At 40.1% G+C, this 15,749-nt stretch overlaps 2 protein-coding genes across 5 annotated transcripts in view; both read left to right on the plus strand.

The window, feature by feature from the left end:
- The window catches only part of LOC113163266 (nck-associated protein 5-like), a 121,429-nt gene extending 115,782 nt beyond the window's left edge, over positions 1-5,647 (plus strand). For all 4 annotated transcript variants that reach the window (XM_026361726.1, XM_026361727.1, XM_026361728.1 and 1 more), the window contains one exon: positions 3,643-5,647. In XM_026361726.1, the coding sequence (XP_026217511.1) occupies positions 3,643-3,933 (291 nt within the window). In that variant the 3' untranslated portion in view covers positions 3,934-5,647. The remainder of the gene's footprint in view (positions 1-3,642) is intronic.
- A 915-nt stretch (positions 5,648-6,562) lies between these two features.
- LOC113163267 (ly6/PLAUR domain-containing protein 1-like) lies at positions 6,563-14,818 on the plus strand. Its single transcript, XM_026361730.1, has 4 exons — positions 6,563-6,749; positions 9,961-10,095; positions 12,624-12,883; positions 13,593-14,818. Exons 1-3 carry the CDS (start codon positions 6,701-6,703, stop codon positions 12,881-12,883), a joined length of 444 nt encoding a protein of 147 aa, XP_026217515.1. The 5' UTR covers positions 6,563-6,700; the 3' UTR covers positions 13,593-14,818.
- The last annotated feature ends 931 nt before the right edge of the window (positions 14,819-15,749 follow it).

Below are 15,749 nucleotides of genomic sequence, written 5' to 3' on the forward strand. Positions count from 1 at the left end.
TCAGATTGTAGAAAACAATGAAAAGCAACAATGTGAGTTTTAATGTTACTTCTCTTCGTTCTGCCTGCAACAAACCTAACTATGTGAATATACAGGTGATCACAATGTTATCTGTATTCACCTCCACTTTCATTAAAATTAAAATATGACGGGAAACACGAAGAACATTTGAAAATCTTTTCCATGAATTTTTAAATCAATATTAAAACAATTGTCAAGGTTTGTCACTTGCTTTAACAGGCCTTAAACCAGGAATACCACACATAGAAACTGATGAATCAGTGAATATGAACTAAAGATTATTTAGACCTAACAGTAGGACACAGTAAAGGTAGTTTAGTAGATGCATTTTTCACAATAAAAGACGCCCCATGTTTAACCAGTTGAATGCTTTTAATGTGTAGCAGCAGCAGGAAATGTTGTGTTTAGCAGTAGCTTGGTACAGTATGAAGACATTAAACTGATAGGAGTCAAATAAAATCATCCTCATCACATAAATGCTTCATCCTGTAACCTTCACGTGTCCTGTTAGTCAATCGGAATTCAGGACGGGAATGAAAAACTTTGCCACTACTGCTGGTTGTTACCATAAAAGCATAATAAATTTAAAACACATAAAGAGTATGTAGTATTTTACCATCTGTGCCAGTGAAAAACAGCAAAGTCAAGAAAGCAGCAGGGGGGATAGAAAGGATCTGCCACGCTACAGCAGATAGACCTTTTCAGTAAGCTTTGTAGCAAGGTGATCTACTGAATTTGAGTTCAGACATCCCATTACTGACACGTTGCAGAACCAATTGCCGAATTGGGCCCTCATGTTTTCACAGGGGAGCTCTCACTGTGACGTCTGCCTGCAGCCTCAGTTATGTGTGCAACCATCATTTTGGCTGCACCCGCAGGTGGTACAGAGGCCTGCGCCGGGAAGGTTCGATCTGCTGGTAATTGCGTTCCTCCAAAATCAAATCCAATCAGCGATAAGACAGTCATTCCCATTTCTTCTCGTTTTAAACCAGAAGGCGATACAGAGCAGGGGTTAGCTGAGAGAGTCAGGACCGGCAGATTGTTCTTCACTGTTACACAGCTCTGCTAATCACAGATCCTCATCACGTCATGAACTCTGCATCCTGAGGCCATATAACTACAATTTTTATGGCTGACATTATTGTCAACCATAAAAATCGTGATGTTATGAACAGCAGTGTGTGGGCGTTAAACTCAAATTCAACAAGTCTAATCTTCATTCAACACCTGTGCTTAATTTGGGCTCAACCTCCGCACCTGCAAAACCCTGCTCAACATTTCCTATCATATGTGAGTCAGATGTCACCTTTGGGCACATCTTCCTTTAATATTTCTTTTGATTCTGTCTCCTTTACAAATTTAATGTGATTGTAACTGCGTTGAAAGGTCACATTGGTGCTCATTAATGGGGCTCTGTGGGAATTTAGTGTGTAAGTTTGAATCTGCATCAAAATACTTCCTAACAATAAAACATGATGAGGTGAGTCCAACTTAAAGTTTTAAAGAGAATGTAAATAATGCAAAATAGATTTTTTTCTTTTATACATACACACAAATGTATTTAAATTACTTGTCATTTAAATAGTCCTTCACATGACCTTCATTAAAAATTCTCATGTATTTATATTAATATTTGAAAGCAATTGTCTTCCTCTAAGAGAGGCCTTAGGAAAACAATATTTTATTCTCTTATGAGGCACATTGCGAGACAGAGCTGTCCTTCTTTTACCAACATCTCACATACTGAACCCTCTGGGCACAGACTCCTAGTGGTTTCATTTCAGCCCCCTGATCACACAATGGTTTACACCTGAGTTGGCAGGTGAATACAATTAACTAGCTGGTAGGAGAGGAAACCAACAGGCCTCCAGGTGTGTGAGGTGAACTGAGAACAGCTTTTAGTGGTTTTACTCTCTCTACCGACCTGCCACCCCCAGTTGAAGAATTATAACTATGTAAGTATAACCAGTCATACAAAACAGTTAACAATGTCAACATAACCTACTGTACCATCACAATGATAACCAGTGCTGTTAAGACTAGTAGAAAACAATTTTAATAAATGGTGAAAGTGTTTCAAGCCAATATATATTTGTTCTGTAACAGTCAGGGACAAAGAAGGTGAGTTTGATAACAAATGAATTAGATTTCACTGATTTCTTTGCAGTATGATGTTACGCGGACGATACTTTACTCACTTCAACAATCAGGACTTATTCTTTTAAGAAAACTGTCTCCAATATTTGTCCTGATGAAGACGAACATTTACCCAAATGTACAGAACGCTCTTCTGCTTATCTCATACATGTATATTGCATTTGGTCGTCTGGCACATTAGCATTTCAGTCATGAACTGTCGACTTCTAAAACTTGGCAGCCTGTAAGATCAGAGAGTGCCTGCAGGTTTCAGTACCAATATGTGGAGGTTCCTACTACTTTAACCTCTCTCAGATCTGTATTACTGATGGCGTCATGTTTATATGTTTATGCCTTTGTGTGGAGGAGCTCTGGGTTTAGGTCTGGGGGGAGATATACCTTGAAGCAAAATGCTAAATGGTCCAGTTTTGGAGCTTCTCTAGAGGTTGTTTGAAGCCTCCAGCTATTCCTCTGTGTACTTACCTCTGCAAAAACACCTATACAGATAGCTTCTCTCCTCCTGGGCTGGAGTCGCTGAGAATTTTGTTTATATCCTCTTAGGAGGATGTTTGATCCTGATTGCCACAGTAACTAGCTTGTTAAAGTGCATTTTTTGACCTGAAATCATGTAGACTGTTCAAATAACTGGCACATCGTTAACAACAACTGACTATTTTTAGGTTTATGTGTTGTTTTGTTTCCCCCTGTGGACAGAGTTTGACTCGTATGTCATTAGTAATGATGTGGCACAAAGTCATGTGACAATTAAAGTGAGCATAAAGTAGCAGCTGGTTGATGCAGGTTTTTGTGCTTTCGTAGAGACTAATCGCTGCTGAGTGTCCTGAAGGTACTCGCTGAAAGGCCGATAGGCTCAAAGGTGATGACATCATCTGGTCTCATGATAAGGCCCAGAATAATATCCCATTTCAATTTTAATATGCTCTAAAGTGTCACGACTGCATGCTCACGTAGCCACTCTAATCACTCGAAACTACACCTGCTAATTGTAATTGTGTTAACAGGTACATCAAAAGATGGGAACATTTCCCTTGTGAGCATTCTTATATGCTAATCTATAAAGCACACTGTCACAGTCTGTACAAAAGAAATAACACAACACTGTTAATATTACAGAGAGAGTGGGTGAGCCCAGATGCCCAGAGATGCATGCCTGCCAGCACCCAAGACATACATTTGGTCCTGGAGAGTGATAAAAATCTCAACATAGATCACTGTCACGCTCTCAAGCGGCGTCTGTATTATTGCTCTGCAGCATAACGCTGCAAACGAGATGAGTTACAGAGTTACATGTCTAGTTGGTATTCTTTTAGTATCAGTCAACAGAAGTGAGTGTGGAATTACACGGGCATGACTTCGAGGCGAGGAAAAGCAACGACTTAGTTCACCATGAATCAAGATGCAGAAAGTCATACTTCTAGTTTGCTGTGTGCCTTCTTTTGATCAATGTTTCTATTTTCTGTGCAGAAGGAGATTGCCCTGGAGAGGACGCCGGTCAGCGGAAAGCAGCCGGGCTCTCTGGACCTCTCTCTAGAGTCCCTGAACAAGCTGAATCACAGCAGCAGCACCGGTTTAGGCGGCCGCAGAGGTGACTGCCACGCCAGTGCGGGGAATAGCATGGAGGACTGCGGCAAGGTGGACGAGCCATCCTCCTCCAGCTTCTCCAGCAAACCTGGGGCAGATCCTGTGGGTTCCCTGAGCGACTCGCTGTATGACAGCTTCTCCTCCTGCACCAGTCATGGCTCTAACGATGTGTAGAGGCAAACAGTCGCTCGTCGGACATCTTGGACTTGTCTCTCTTGGCCATTACCACCTCTTTCCTGCCTTCTCTTCTTTTTCAAATGGCATGCATGGATTGACTGGATGCTGAAGTGTACCACAGGCCTCAGGAGTGGATTTAAGGTACTCTTGACTACAGCCCCGCCCCATCATAAGGAGCCTCGTCCTGTCATCATACAAACAGTAGCACTTAGTGGAGCTGGACACCTCAACCTAAACACCAAACCAAGACATTTAATATTTAGACTCTGGATGTGGTGGACTGCACAGCAATACTCAACGTTTTCCCCCATGCTGGGGAATTTCTTATCATTGCACTGTAACTAATACTGTACAAAGTTTGTAAGGAGTGTAAAGTAAACCATTATTCAAGCAGCGATAAGCAGGAAATCTCCTCAATGCAGTTGTTGCTTTATTTTGTTGTTTTCTGTTTTGCTGCTAAGTACGTTGCCCTATGAAAAAATGCCCATGTGGCGTCAAAACCCATAGAAATACACCTAGTTCATCTTTATCTACTTTTTTAAAGCAATAATTTTAAAAAAAAATCACATTTTCTTTTGTTTCTGTTCATTTTAAAGATTTTTACAGGAAAAACTTGTTGCCAATCTTGTCTTTGTGTGTGATCTTTGAGCAGTCGCAGCCGATAACGGCAAACAAAACAGAAAATAGTAAAAAACTGTCCGATGAGAGGAACGTTCCCACCGTTCATCTAACAGAACTCATTTTTAACAGCAGATTATCTAATGATGTCAATTGAAGCAAAGCATTTTGGGTTCTAGTGTGGTACATTAACTAATAGGACTGATAAGGAGTTACAGAAACAACTAGCTTTTCTGGCTCGAACGCGCCCGGTGTCATTGTTGGTAGCTCAGGGAACACACTGGACTAATGCAGATTGTAAGAATAAAAAAGCATCCATCAGGAAAATGTTGACAAGTGAAAGAGTTCCTGCAACTCCACAATCCCAACAGTCTAGTAGTGTCATGGTAGCATAACAAACCTACACTCTTCAAACCTCAGTTTCCTTTCATAGTTGTATATTATGTTGTATATAAAATGATTGCTATAAGTTAAACTTGGAGTGGGCATTGCTGATGGATATATGCAAAAAAAACAAAAAACAAAAACAAAACAAAAAAAGGAAATTGTCTGCCAATCATTTAACCAAGGTTTTAAGTCTACTGTTGGAAAGTGGCGTCTTTTCTTATGGAATTCTTTCGGGGTTCTTGTTTTGAAAAAATAAAAGTCTTTATTTTGATCGATAAGAGCTAAGACTAAAATATTTTATCACTTTATTTTAAAGACATATTTGAACTTTAGGGTGAGGTTAATGCCAAATTTCTACCTGGAATTTGACCAGCTGGTGCTAATCAACAGAGCCGACTGTGTGTTTTTCTATGAAACTGTTAATATTGTATGAAGAGAGTCTAAAGAGGACTTGTGTATTTTTCTAGATGTCCAGTATTTATACCCACATTTTGTACTGTCAGACTGTAGTGTGATTGTCATGCTTCACCTCTTTCCTTAAATGTTCCTTTGTAAAGAGAAATGGTTACCAGCAGTGTTACTTTGGTAATTATTATTATTATTATTATTATTATTATTATTACTCTGTGCAATTTTGTCTGTTACACTAGACTTTAATGCTCTATTTTATGTAACTATTTCCTAATTAAATATGAGAAATCCTATTTCCAACTGAGCTGCAGAGTGTGTGTGTTTCATTTGCGCAGCAGGTCGTTCCTTCAGTCTTTCTTTGGATGTGGAAATAAAGGATCGGAAGAAAACCCCAAATCTGTGGCCCCCCAAGGGCCAAGTGTGTAATCACCGCTTCCCACTCACACTCTGTCAGAGTAGGAGCTCCGAGCCGGCGACAGTCGCTCTCTGCGCAGGGATTTAGAACCATTAGTCCCTCGATGGGTAATTATGTGCGTGTAAATAAAAGCAGTCGTGCGGTTTCTTTGTGTGCGTGAGAGTTTCTGCGTGACCATCACAGACTGAGTGAGCTCGTATTGAACAGAATGAGTCTGTTTAAAGGTAAAATTCATGCTGGAGAAGAACTTTACAGGAGAAGACGTAGTTTATTAACACACTAATCCATCAAATAAACTCAAAGGAGCAGAATTTGTTCCCTAAATGTCACGAAAAGGTCATTAAAATAAAGTTAAAGTACTATAATAATATTATTAGAACATGAAGTACTGCAGGCTGAGGGCTGTATCAATGTCGGTAGGAGGTGACATGTAGGTTTTTACTGTCACCACAGGAGTAGAGGAAGTATTATTTAGGATTTATTTATTTATTATATGAGGAATTAAAAAGCACCATGAAGTCACATTCTGTGTGGAATAAGAAGAAATCTGATGTGAGATCAACTCCAACACTCAATAACAGAGCAGCTCCCACGTCGAAATGAGCTGTGGGGATAAAACAAATTCTACCATGAACCCAGCAAAGTGCCAAAATCCTCCGCAGGAATCCTAATGTGTTGTTCATCAGTGCTCGACGAGCTCACAGACATTTGGAAACACAGACTGGGAGCTCCCATCACGTGGTGCGCTTTATAATTCCTTCGCTCCGGATCACTCGCACTTTGCGCGGAGCCTCTTCTCTCACCTCAGCCAGACGAGAGCATGAGCAGCGGGTCCCTGTCCTGGTCTCCTCCGCGGCGGTTCGTCCCCCACGCCTCCGTCTGAACAAGTTCGTTGGGTCTGATGTTTCCCCTCCGAGAGTCATTTTGGAGACAATGCGTCTTCTCGTTTTGGCCACTTTATTTGGAGTCCTTCTCGACGCAGGTAGGTGCAACTTGGAGAGACTGGCTGCCGCGTTTTAGTGAGAGTGTGGTGGCACAGGTTGGAGCGCTCGTCCCTCAGCCTCTGTGCAACAAACCAGGAGCTTTGGGCTAAAACGAATCTACATTCATGCGCAACAGAGTGGAAAACGCCAAAATGACAAAATGATTAGACCGATGCGCAGCATTTAACATTTTTATGACAGGGTTTGTGCTCCAAAATGTTTAAAGCTTTATTTTGAAGTATGCACATTCTCTGCTTGCGTGAAATCCAACATTTGCACCACTGCTGCAGTTTTGATGCTTTTTTACGCGCCGGTGGAGCTGGTTTTCGACTCCTCTGCGCCAAACTGTTGTAGCATCGCTTCAAGCCAGCACATCAACTCTGGACTGTTCAAACCTGTTTCAGATGTCCATGTCTTCTACCTTTGTGCTGATCCGAGGAAACTGAAAACAGTTCTGCAGCTTTTCATACACTTGTGTCTGATTTTTTATTTTATTTAGTTGTAGTTTTGTGGTGTCAAAGTCTTTATAGAGATATATTATGTTGCAGTTGTTCACCTGGGTGCACAGGCTGTCCAACATTTGATGCATTGTTTCTTATCAGCCACAGTTCCTGCTGTGAAACTTGGAAATAGATTTAGAATAACTTCCTAAACCTGATAAGCTGAGCTCAGCTGCTGGATGTTGGCCTCCAGTATGACGGATATTGCCAGAAAATAAGAAAGTTCCTTGTTGTCAGAGCCTCCTTCCAGATGATGGATGGAGGTTTCAGGCATGTGCTTGGCTCTCAGTAATTAAGCTGAGGTTGTGATGTTGTGATGTGATGTGGACCTTTATCAGTTTGGGTTTGATGGTGCTGAGTCTGAGTCCGAGCTAAGATTAATGATTGGTGCCATTTCAATAATTACACCAGTAATATCTGTCAGTGGGGACGGATAGCCTGTCTGTGGGATATTTAGGAAGGAAAGGGCAGGCGTGTTTGCAGGACTTGGGAGTTTTTGATTGAATACCTGTGACGCTGCCACGATGAAGATGTCGTATAGAAATACTAACTGAGCCAGGCAGGTGTAGTCTGTGTATTAATTAATGTGTCGTGTATTTACTCATGTAAAGAGGAACAGTTTGTTATGAGCATAGTGGTGAAATTTACATTTCTCTGCAGCTTTGAAGCAACTTCACTATTAATTATAGAGGAAATTGGAAATGTGTCATGAAGGCTGCACATGTGTATTACACACGATACTGTCTGCAGAGATGCTGTTAAGACTATAGATCATTTGCTTTCCAGTTTTCCAGTTTTCCAAGCTTTAACTCTCATTTAAATAGCAGAGGTCAGTTTTAATGGACATTGACAGCGTAACATTGATTCTAAGCCTTTACTCTTCATTGCAGGTCTTACAGCTTGTTTTCTGTGCAGTGTAACGACCTCAGCTTCATGAGGTTCTAGGTACTAAACTCATCCAGAATTAAAAGCAGCAGATGGAATAACAAAAGCTCTGTATGTTATAAACTGCCTGTTTATTGTATATGGATCTTTATCACCTTTGGTTAAAAGGGAATTTAAGGAGACCAGTCTGTGACTCTTTACACCTCATCACCACCTTATGAATCTATAACCTCTATGTTGACACTCAGTCGAGCACTAAAACAGGTGAGAAACGCAGATTAGACCTCGGTGAAGGTCTTCCTTACAGTGCTTTGTTAAGCCATGAAACCTCGGTGCAGAGTGTCATAACACCGCAGAAGCTAGAAAAGATGGCACCGCATCCTCGTGGAGACATTAGTCTCGTTCGGAGATGTAGCACTAGCAAAGGTGCTCACACAAGAGCCAAATTTATAAAAGCTTCTGCTGCCGCTTGACTCAAGGAAAACAAATGTACAATTTAGATTTAAAAGAAATGTGTGGAAAGAGAATAGTTTGAGCAAATGTCAGTAATGTGCACTGCACACTGGGGAAATAATGTATGAAAGAACAGAACCTGATATTGAGCCTGTGCACAGAGAAGCAAACATGTAAGAACGAGGGCGATATAATACTTTTAATGTAAAAATAACCAAGACTCCAGCGTCGTCTCGGAGGAATAGTTTGACATTTGGAGAAATGTGCTTATTGACTTTTGTGCTGAGAGTTGGATTGATACCACTATCATGTGCGGACGACATTAACTCTTTTTGGGGGTTTTCAAACACATTTAAACACCCTAAAAAAAATCTAATTTGTTATTAATTAATGTTTTTTTAGAATTAGAGAGCTTGTTAAAGACAGAGGACAAACAATTACACGTTCAGATAGTTTTAGTACAGGTTTAATAGTCTGGATTCTTTATAAAGTCAAGATGTCTGGACATAAAATAGCCGGAGCACACGCTGATATCTCTAACTGTTGTGTTCATGTACATTCCTCTTTCTGAACAAATGAAAGAAAATTCAATTTAGAATTATTTTTCTACTCAATTAAAAGTAAAAGTCCTTCACTAAGAAAAGATGACTTCGATAACATTGATGTAGAACTCAAAGGTGAACATTAAAATGAGTTGCTAACTGAGTTGTGGAACAAGAAGCTCAAAATTGTAATTAAATACAGGATCTATTGAAATGTACTTAGTTACTTACCACCTCTGTAAAAAGATCGGGTTTGAGGATGAATTGGGTCAATTCTAAAACTCTTTTTTTATTATTATTCATTCATTGTTTAAACCTCATTAGTTGTTCAGCTCTTATAAAGTACAATAATTCACCACCACACAACTAACTAGGTGAAAGTAACTCTGTGTACAGTACATCAGTTTATTTGAGGGTGTGAAATACTTCATATTTTTATATTATTTAATTATACATGGAGGAATATATGAGCAGTATTCAGTGTCATGGTGTGAGGTGAGTGACTCAGCACTGGACGTCTGATCCTGGATTCATCCTGGATTCATCCCTGGTTCACTGTTGGTTAGAACCGGCTGCCCCCTTGTTTCCAGGCTGTATGCTAAGCTAAGCTAACTGGCCACTTGTTCTAACTTCACATTTGTGGTAATAATAATGTGAGTTCATCTAATTCTCAGCAAAAAGAAAACAAAGTGTGTTTTTTTCCCAAAACATCAAAATATTCATCAAACCTCAAATTCACATATTTGACAAACAGAAATGTGATGTGAAAGACTGATTATCTCTCAGTCGTAAAACCGGTTCTCTCTGTACTGTCCTGTGTCCCGGGACAGGAGGTTCCCTGCAGATCCAGTGCTACCAGTGTGAGGAGATGAAGCACAACGACTGCTCCACACCAGAGTACATCGTCAACTGCACGGTCAACGTACAGGACATGTGCCAGAAGGAGGTGCTGGTCAAACCCGATGGTGAGGACAATTTACTGTTACGGATGTTTGTTTTGCATTTAATAGGATAAAAAACAAAAAAACAAAAAAATCAGGTTTTGAGAAACTGGAGAATCTGACTTGAAATCTAAAGGAAGTAAAACCACTTATCAACATCTTTTGGTGGCTGTAAATAGCTCACTGTCATCTCAGAATAATCAAAGAGCCCCAAAGAAACCAGGATAAGAAAACAAATACATAATAGATTGTGGAATGAAACTATTGCTCATGAAATCCTGCACTCGCTTGAATGAAGATGGAGGAAATCTGATGCACGCAGCCCATCACTGTCAATCCTGTCGAGGGTAGGCTATGATGTGGATCTAAATTGAAGTGTATTCTATTATTAAAAACTAATTTGGAGGATTATGCAACCTTGGTGGCAGCACAGGCTTTTTAGGTTTTTTTATTTGCTGGTTTCCGAGTCGGAGTCTGTGATGATTGATATCTGAGGACGGCAAAGCACAGGCTGGGTCAGCCAAAAGTGTCCGAGTAGAAAGCTGGAGGTCCTATTTATCTGCAGAACAAAGGTGACTGTCTGGAAAGCGGAGACAGAGCCGCACACGGACCTTCCAGCACAAGATTTGTTGTCTTTGCCATTGAGATGCACGTAGGCCACATCATTAGACCACTAACCAGGACAGAAAATTAACAGAAATACTGACGTCTCGACGGCAGCGAGTCCTAAAACGACTGTCTGGACACCAGGTCAAGGAAATATCACGTTGAAAAAGACTTTCTTGCTGTGATGTGACATTTAATTTCAAGTCATGCGAGCACATAAACAAATTAAAGCAGTCGTGATGTTTGCACCTGTTGACATTTTGTCTCTTTTTCTCAAATAAGACCGAACACCGAGGAAAGCAAACGATCCCTTTTTCCTTCCTCCAAAAACCTTTAATCCTCATGTGTCTGACTTTTTGACCCCGCTGAAGAGGCAGCGGGGTCAAAACAGCCTCCTGTGATTTTCAGTGTAATAGACGTTGTTATCTATTATTTTCCTTTTACTTGGATTCAAAGAAACAGAGACGAGCAACGTGTTGTTGTTGTTGTTGGATGGATTAAACAGTGTTTACTGCCTAATACTGCATTAGCGTTTCAGCTAACTAGCTTCCAACAACAAAAACAACAACAACAACAACAACAACAACAACAACAAAGCCTCATTCACAAATCACACGTGTTTTATGTGAAATCTAGTTGTCGATGCTATCAGGCTAAAGTGAGCGACTCCATTCTCCATTTGGAAATGTTTAATTCTTTAACCCAACAATTCAACGTTACATTAGATGGTGTTCCCTAGTTGTATTATAATTCTTTGTTTTGCCATGTTGAACGTAAAAACAGCTTGAAAAGATGGAAGCTAAGCTAATCTAAGCTAAACTGAGCTGCAAGGACGCATGTTCTCATCTGTGAATCATGTTTTAAGTATGAAAAAGTTCAAAGTTCAAAAAAGATCAATGCTATTTAAAATTTCCTGACATGTTAGCTTGTTTAAACTTATGATATAGCGAGTTTATTAGCTGTAACTGACAACGTTGATTTTGTTAAACTTTGGTCTGATCAACACGTTGTTTAATTCTAGCTGCGTGTTAGATGTTTTTATTATTGCATCCAGCACGGCCACTGTACATTTATATTTAGACATTTACATCAAATTCTGCAGGATGAAGCACCTTAAAGTAAAGTTCACAGTTTGGCAACGCGACTATCTCAGTGTGTGTTGTGAAGGATGTCAGGCAGCAGCTGCCCTGTTCGTTTCACCTGTCTTGTAATTGGAGGTGCACACGTTACACGTTCAGCGCCTGCAACAATAACTTGTGTCATGTCCTTGACTGAGACGTTGACCCTGCACAGGTGCTGGACATGTTAATTTTATTCTCGTCCTCGGCAGAAACAGCAGCAGAGAAACAAACGGCCGATCACAGAGGAAACATGCTCAGTTGTATTTATCTTCCACATCAATAAAACACACTCCCACATAATGGATTGTTATGTCTTCAGAGACCGGATTTATCACAGTTTGATTTAATCTGAACTTTTTTTCTTGTCCAGTAAAGGAGAAAATTTCATTTGCAGAGAAAAGAAAAAACAACAACAGAATAAAAATGCCACATAAATGATAAAACACCTGCTTTAACATACTGTAGAAACAAACAACAGCAATATATATGCTGGATGGAGACACCTCACTCAGTTGGTGGCTCTGGATTGTAATACAGCAGGAATATGAGTGTCGTTCCCTCATTCAAACATAAATTGTAGGAACATATAACGCACTGACAAACGTCAGCTAATAGGAGCAGACAGGAAGTCAATCCCTTCATTGCTCGAGCTCAATAAAACTCTGCAGCACTGCATCTTCAGGATAAATAACTTCATTATAACAGGAAAGAATTCATCATAGTTCGATGCTGTATTCTTCAGCATGGCCAACATGTTGAAGCTGGTCAGTAGCTTATCCCGAGCCTTACAATTCCCTTTGGACTGTCAGTTGTTTTTTGTTGCAGGAATACATTACAGGAAGTCCTGTGCATCGTCCGGGGCCTGCCTCATCGCCTCCTCCGGCTACCAGCAGTTCTGCACCGGCCGGCTGAACTCGGTGTGCATCTCCTGCTGTAACACCCCGTTGTGCAACGGGCCCAAGAGGAAACGCCCCGTGCCCTCTGCGGCCGTGTCGTGCATGCAGATGAACCGGCAGCTTCTCCTCCTCCTGACCTTCGTTCTGCCACCGCTGATGTTCCTCCCGCTGACACAGATCCTCCTCTAGGTCGCAGCACATCTTCATCCTCACTGTGCACTTCTTTACATTTGTGCAACCTGAGCCATAGAGAAGAACAACATCTAATGTCATTTTATTTACAGTTAGATTACCGTCCCTGCAACCTCAGCTAAACAGAATAAAGCTGTTTGTTAAACGTTCTCTATACAAAGAAGACAGACAGAAGACAGATTGTCCACTCACTTTTCTTTAGCCATTAGTTTCTGTTAAGGGAAATCTTATCTATCATGTCCGTAAATATTCACCTACAGCTTCTAAAAACTAAATAAACCTCTCTTATAAATCCCTAATCAACACTTTAAATTGTCATTTAATTCATCTGAAAATCAAAGTGTAAAAGCAACAATTAAGTGCTGGACTTATTCTTGGCTGAGAGTAGATGCGTGGAGCCAGTGAAACCTCCAGTAGGTTACTGCTCCTATATAATTATAATTATAATTATAATAATTATTATAATTATAAAATATTCTTTTTTTTAATTTAAACAAATGAGACTCAACATTTTGTGAACTTTGGTGAAGCTAGTATTCGCAGACTCAGCATCGCTAACTTTGAGTGTTTGTGCTAAGCTAAGCTAATATTAGCTCGTTACTGCTGGTGGAAAACCAGGAATCATAAAAGTCGAGGCTTTGAATGCAGCATTTCACCGTTTTAAAGATGAATGAATGAATCCTGTCTTTTTTTTTTTTTGCCACAGGTTCGCCCTTGAGCCAGGACCTGTGATCACTGCTGTGAAAGACAGAAGGAGCTGATCTGAACACCACAATGACTTTAAAGCTTCTCCGCAGACTGTTAGTCGGATCAATGTGACACCACAACCACTGGGAATGACTCTGCAGAACTGGAATATGCAGAGATTTCTGAGGCATCTTTCAACTCTTTAGCTTTTTGTGACGTGGAGCATTTTGTGAAGAAGCTGCTCTGAAGTCATTTTCTGGTTGTTCCACGCTGTAAAAGTAGAAAAATAAGATTTTCAGCTTTTAATTTGTGGGCTTTTGTTCTGGATGTATGATTTGAAACAGGGCTGTTTGTTTATTCCTTGTTGACCCTGTAGCTGTTGTTGCTCAGAATACAGTTTACTGACCATATGAAACTATAATTATATTTTTTCATATCTCATGCTGAAGAAGGCACTTTTGATTCAGGCAAAGAGGGATCGAATATGAAGGTTGCGACGCCTTGTCCTGTCCTAGTTATGCACATTTTCCACTGCTGTACAGTACTGACTGACTGAAATGGTTTTGAAATGCTGCTTTTTATTATTGCTTATTCATAAATTGGTTGTTAGCGACATCCAGTGAGATTTAAGGCACTTGACTGCGTTTGAGCTCAACATGGAAACACAGTGAATTATACAGTCAAATGTGTATTAGATATAATAGCAGGCTATAAGCACAAATTCTCACTTAAGAGTTGCTTCAGGATCCGTGAACCATATTTCTGTCTCTTCACAACTTGTAAGAATTAAACACATGCACCAGTCGCTGCTGCTAATACAAGTCGACCACATGCTGTATTTTACAAACCAACCAGTTTGACTGAATGGACCATGAAGCGTAGATTCCCATGTAAGTGATTTATTCATCATTTGTCCATTCACACAGTATTATACTAGTGAATGTGCTGTAGATATCAACGCACACATTCTCACTGTATTTTAATCGAGAGGAAAGCAGAAGCTGAGAATGTGCAGTGGTTCAACATTGTTTTCACCTTATTATAATATTGTTTTCATATTATAAAGAATGTTGGATATTGATTACGACTATATAACTGATGTTGGAGCGTCGTAGACTGTTCTGGAAACAGACAGTGATGGACCATCCGATAAATGTTCAATGCAGTTTTCTGACTGGTCTTCTGTGAAGAGTAACACTGTAATGTGCTGACATGTAATGTAAATAAATGTTGCTGAGAAATGGACCTGTCATGTGGCTGGACGGCATGTTTTCAGTCACTAGCAGAAGCTGTTGCATCATCTCTTACACTGCAGCAAATACGAAATAGCCTATGATTCTAAAACGCTGCTGGTCCTCCCAGAAAGAACTGTCACGGGAGTTCATTAGATGTGTTTCTGTGAGCATCTCCATTTTCCTCCAATTTCAATTATTAGAAAATGTGTATTTTCAAGGAATCCTTCTGTAAATGTGTCATTTTATATAATAGAAAATTATTATTACTATGGAAATTGTGAAATCTGCAATAGCCCACTGATAATGGTGTAAATTTCCTGTTTATTCAAGATAAAACCAAAAGAAACCAACATGAAATGTTACTGCAACAACTTCCATGCAACTTTCCACCTTCATGCTTAACATGAAAATTCCCCAGCATGAGGTTTGGAGACGTTTGTGAAGACGGGGGTGAATTTATTTAACTCTCTGGGAAATTAAATCCAACTCTGTTGGGGGTCCCTGTGAGGGTTTTTAGGTCTAAACGCTCATTCTCTCTCTCTCTGACCTTCACACAGCCACATGAAGGCGTTCGCCACACTTTAGTCTAATATCATCTCTTTTATTGCTCATTGATTGTTTTAGTGGCTCTTTCTTCCTGTTTTCTGCATTTTTTGGTTAATAAAATGCTGTAATTGCCACAGTGCAATGAAGCTGACAATAGGTACTTCAGCAGAGAGATGTGACAAATATACAGAGCTCGGACATGTTGTGATGCTGATCTGTTTAAGCTTTCAGTGAAAAGACCCATAGACGACATGTGAAACAGTCGGCTCATTTTCTGGTTAAGATAGTTTTTTAAAGAGTGAGACAGTCCAGCTGATTGACGGCTGATTGTACAGTAAATGCCTTAATAGTGTTTCCAAGTAACCACTTTCAATTATGTACCAAACGCTGCAGCG

The sequence above is a fragment of the Anabas testudineus genome, chromosome 2 (assembly GCF_900324465.2).
Source record: "Anabas testudineus chromosome 2, fAnaTes1.2, whole genome shotgun sequence".
Taxonomy (NCBI): Eukaryota; Metazoa; Chordata; class Actinopteri; order Anabantiformes; family Anabantidae; genus Anabas; species Anabas testudineus.

Bases quoted from the DNA above. Each gene is read 5' to 3' on its own strand.
- LOC113163267 (XM_026361730.1), top strand. From the start codon at position 6,701: ATGCGTCTTCTCGTTTTGGCCACTTTATTTGGAGTCCTTCTCGACGCA. The intron at 6,750-9,960 runs GTAGGTGCAACT...GTCCCGGGACAG, and splicing joins TGGAGTCCTTCTCGACGCAG to GAGGTTCCCTGCAGATCCAG. The intron at 10,096-12,623 runs GTGAGGACAATT...TTTTTGTTGCAG, and splicing joins GGTGCTGGTCAAACCCGATG to GAATACATTACAGGAAGTCC.